The sequence below is a fragment of the Cebus imitator genome, unplaced genomic scaffold (genome assembly GCF_001604975.1).
Source record: "Cebus imitator isolate Cc_AM_T3 unplaced genomic scaffold, Cebus_imitator-1.0 Scaffold154, whole genome shotgun sequence".
Lineage (NCBI taxonomy): Eukaryota > Metazoa > Chordata > Mammalia > Primates > Cebidae > Cebus > Cebus imitator.
Genome location: NW_016107469.1, coordinates 1,338,476 through 1,341,682, shown reverse-complemented (window position 1 = coordinate 1,341,682; position 3,207 = coordinate 1,338,476). Strand labels below are relative to the sequence as shown.

At 35.4% G+C, this 3,207-nt stretch overlaps 1 protein-coding gene across 2 annotated transcripts in view; it reads left to right on the top strand.

The window, feature by feature from the left end:
• Positions 1-523, top strand: part of PIGBOS1 (PIGB opposite strand 1) — a 2,578-nt gene extending 2,055 nt beyond the window's left edge. For both annotated transcript variants that reach the window (XM_017543372.2, XM_037743785.1), the window contains exon 2: positions 157-523. In XM_017543372.2, coding sequence (XP_017398861.1) covers positions 234-398 — 165 coding nt within the window. In that variant the 5' untranslated portion in view covers positions 157-233 and the 3' untranslated portion in view covers positions 399-523. The remainder of the gene's footprint in view (positions 1-156) is intronic.
• Positions 524-3,207: the final 2,684 nt, after the last annotated feature.

Below are 3,207 nucleotides of genomic sequence, written 5' to 3'. Positions count from 1 at the left end.
CTAATTCATTTCTGTACTCCTTATGTATTGAAATTCTTGTTTTAATCAGTAATATGTTATAAAAATATTGTTCACTGCAGTGCAAAGTAATGACATAAAATCTTTTAAAAGAACATTGTATTAAGTGATGGCTTTGCTTTCCATTTTTGTACACAGATTTGAAGAGATTTCCTGGGCTTGGAGTGTGACTTTTTCCAAAACCACCTTTTCCTTGTGCTGTATTTGTTGCAACAATGTTTAAGAGATTGACTCTTCCACAACTGGTTTTTGCTACTGTCCTTGGAATTGCTGGAGGAGTATATATTTATCAACCAATATTTGAACAGTTGGCCAAAGATCAGAAGGAATTAAAAGAAAAGTTGCAATTGGTACAAGAATCAGAAGAGAAGAAAAGTTAATACTACATGGAGTTGAACTGTAATAATTGCTTACAGTTCCATTGTAATTATGTTAACTGAAAATAATTAAAAACATTGATGTATTTTAATATAACTAAATCATGGATAATGATTTATTAACCTGACACTGTTAATTTTAATGTTTATTGTATTTTTGTCATTTTACGTCTTTTTACCAGGAGAGATAAGTAATTTCCTTTTAAACAAAAATGGGTATTTTAGGAATATTTTCTACTTGAGGTTTATTTTTCTGGGAATGCCGTGTATGCAATATCATGGGGTGCCAGTCTCAGTGTGTATAAAATAATTGGGAAGAGTGTTTACAGTAGTGTTTGTAGGTAAGTGAACCAAGATAAACTACCTCAGGCAGAAAACCCCTCAGTTACCCTGCAATTAGACTGGTTTAATATATTTCAGCAGTCATTCAGTCCCAGCCCTTTTTCATCTCAGGTAGAGTGGCTATGTAGTTGAGAATTGGGATGGCTCAGATCAGATTGAGGTTTTAGAGAAGGTAGATGTTGTTTGAGAGGATGGCAGATGTGATGCAGATGTTTGTTTAATCCACTAAGCAAATTTGCATTAATAGTGTTGTTATGGGAGTAGTTTATTATGAAGCTATTATTCATGTAGTTAAAATTTTTTTGAAGTTGCTAAGAATTGGTACTACTTTTTATCCTAATCTTAAGGTTGTATTTTCTTCTTCTTCTTCTTTTTTTTTTTATTTAAGTTCTGGGATACATGTGCTGAACATGTATCCACCCCCCGACAGGCCCTCGTGTGTCATGTTCCCCTCTCTGTGTCCATGTGTTCTCATTGTTCGACTGCCACTTATGAGTGAACATGTGATGTTTCATTTTCTGTTTCTGTGTTAGTTTGCTGAGAATGATGGCTTCTAGCTTCATCCATGTCCCTACAAAGGACATGAACTCATTTTTTATGATTTCATGGTATTCCATGGTATATATGTGCCACATTTTCTTTATCCAGTCTTAGAATGGGCATTGGGTTGGTTCCAAGTTTTGGCTTTTACGAGTAGTGCTGCAGTAAACGTGTGTGGATGTGCCTTTATAGTAGAATGATTTATAATTCTTTGGGTGTATACCCAGTAATAAGATTGCTGGGTCAAATGCTATTTCTGGTTCTAAATCCTTGAGGAATCGCCAGACTAATTTACACTCCCACCAACAGTGTAAAAGTTTTCCTATTTCTCCACAGCCTCGCCAGCATCTATTGTTTCCTGACTTTTTAGTGATTGCCATTCTAACGGGTGTGAGATGGTATCACATTATGGTTTTGATTTACATTTCTCTAATGACCAGTGATGACGAGCTTTTTTTCATATGTTTCTTGGCCACATAAATGTCTTCTTTTGACAAGTGTTTTGAGAAGTGTCTGATCATAGCCTTTGCCTACTTTTTGATGGGGTTGTTTTTTTCTTATAAATTTGTTTAAATTCCTTGTAGATTCCGGATATTAGACCTCTATCAGATGGATAGATTGCAAAAATTTTCTCCCATTCTGTAGGTTGCCTGTTGACTCTGATGAGTTTCTTTTGCTGTGCAGAAGCTCTTTAGTTTAATTAGATCCCATTTGTTGATTTTGGCGTTTGTTGCAGTTGCTTTTTCGTGGTCTAGTCATGAAGTCTTTGCTTATGCCTATGTCCTGAATGGGATTGCCTAGGTTTTTTTCTAGAGTTTTTATGGTTTTAGGGTTTACATTTAAGTCTTTAATCCATCTTGAGTTAATTTTTGTATAAGGTATAAGGAAGGGGTCCAGTTTCAGTTTTCTGCATGTGGCTAGCCAGTTTTCCCAGCACCACATATTAAACAGGGAATCTTCCCCCCTTGCTTGTTTTTATCAGGTTTGTTGAAGATGAGACGGCTGTAGATGTATGGTGTTATTTCTGAGGTCTCTGTTCTGTTCCATTGGTCTATATGTATGTTTTGGTGCCAGTACCATGCTGTTTTGGTTACCATGGCCTTCTAGTGTAGTCTGAAGTCAGATAGCATAATGCCTCCAGTTTTGTTCTTTTCACTTAGGATTGTCTTGGCTATCTGGGCTTTTTGGTTCCATATGAAATTTAAAGTAGTTTTTTTCTAATTCTGTGAAGAAAGTCAGTGGTAGCTTGATGGTAATAGCCTTGAATCTATAAATTACCTTGGGCAGTATGGCCATTTTCATGATTGATTCTTCCTAACCATGAGTATGGAATGTTTTCCCATTTGTTTATGTCCTCTTTTATTTCCTTGAGCAGTGGTTTGTTATTCTCTTTGAAGAGGTCCTTCACGTCCCTTGTAAGTTGTATTCCTAATGGTTTTATTCTTTTTGTAGCAATTGTGAATGGGAGTTCACTCATGATTTGGTTCTCTCTTTTTCTATTATTGGTGTATAGGAAGCCTTTTGATTTTTGCACATTGATTTTGTATCCTGGGACTTTGCTGAAGTGTCTTATTAGTGTCAGGAGTTTTTGGGATGAGACGATGGAGTTTTCTAAATATAGAATCATGTTATCTGTAAACAGACAATTTGACTTCCTCTCTTCCTATTGAATACTCTTTATTTCTTTCTCTTGCCTGACTGCCCTGGCCAGTACTTCCAATACTATGTTGAATATAAGTGGTGAAAGAGGGCAACCTGTGCCAGTTTTTAAAGGGAATGCTTCCATTAAGCTTATATTTCCAATGAGATTTATAAATGTAATCACATATGTAGAAAGTTCTCTATCTAAATCAGATATGTTTTTATTATTGATGTTCTTTGTCTTAAAATTTATTGTAACTTAATATCAGCTATGTTAAGTGAAGACCAG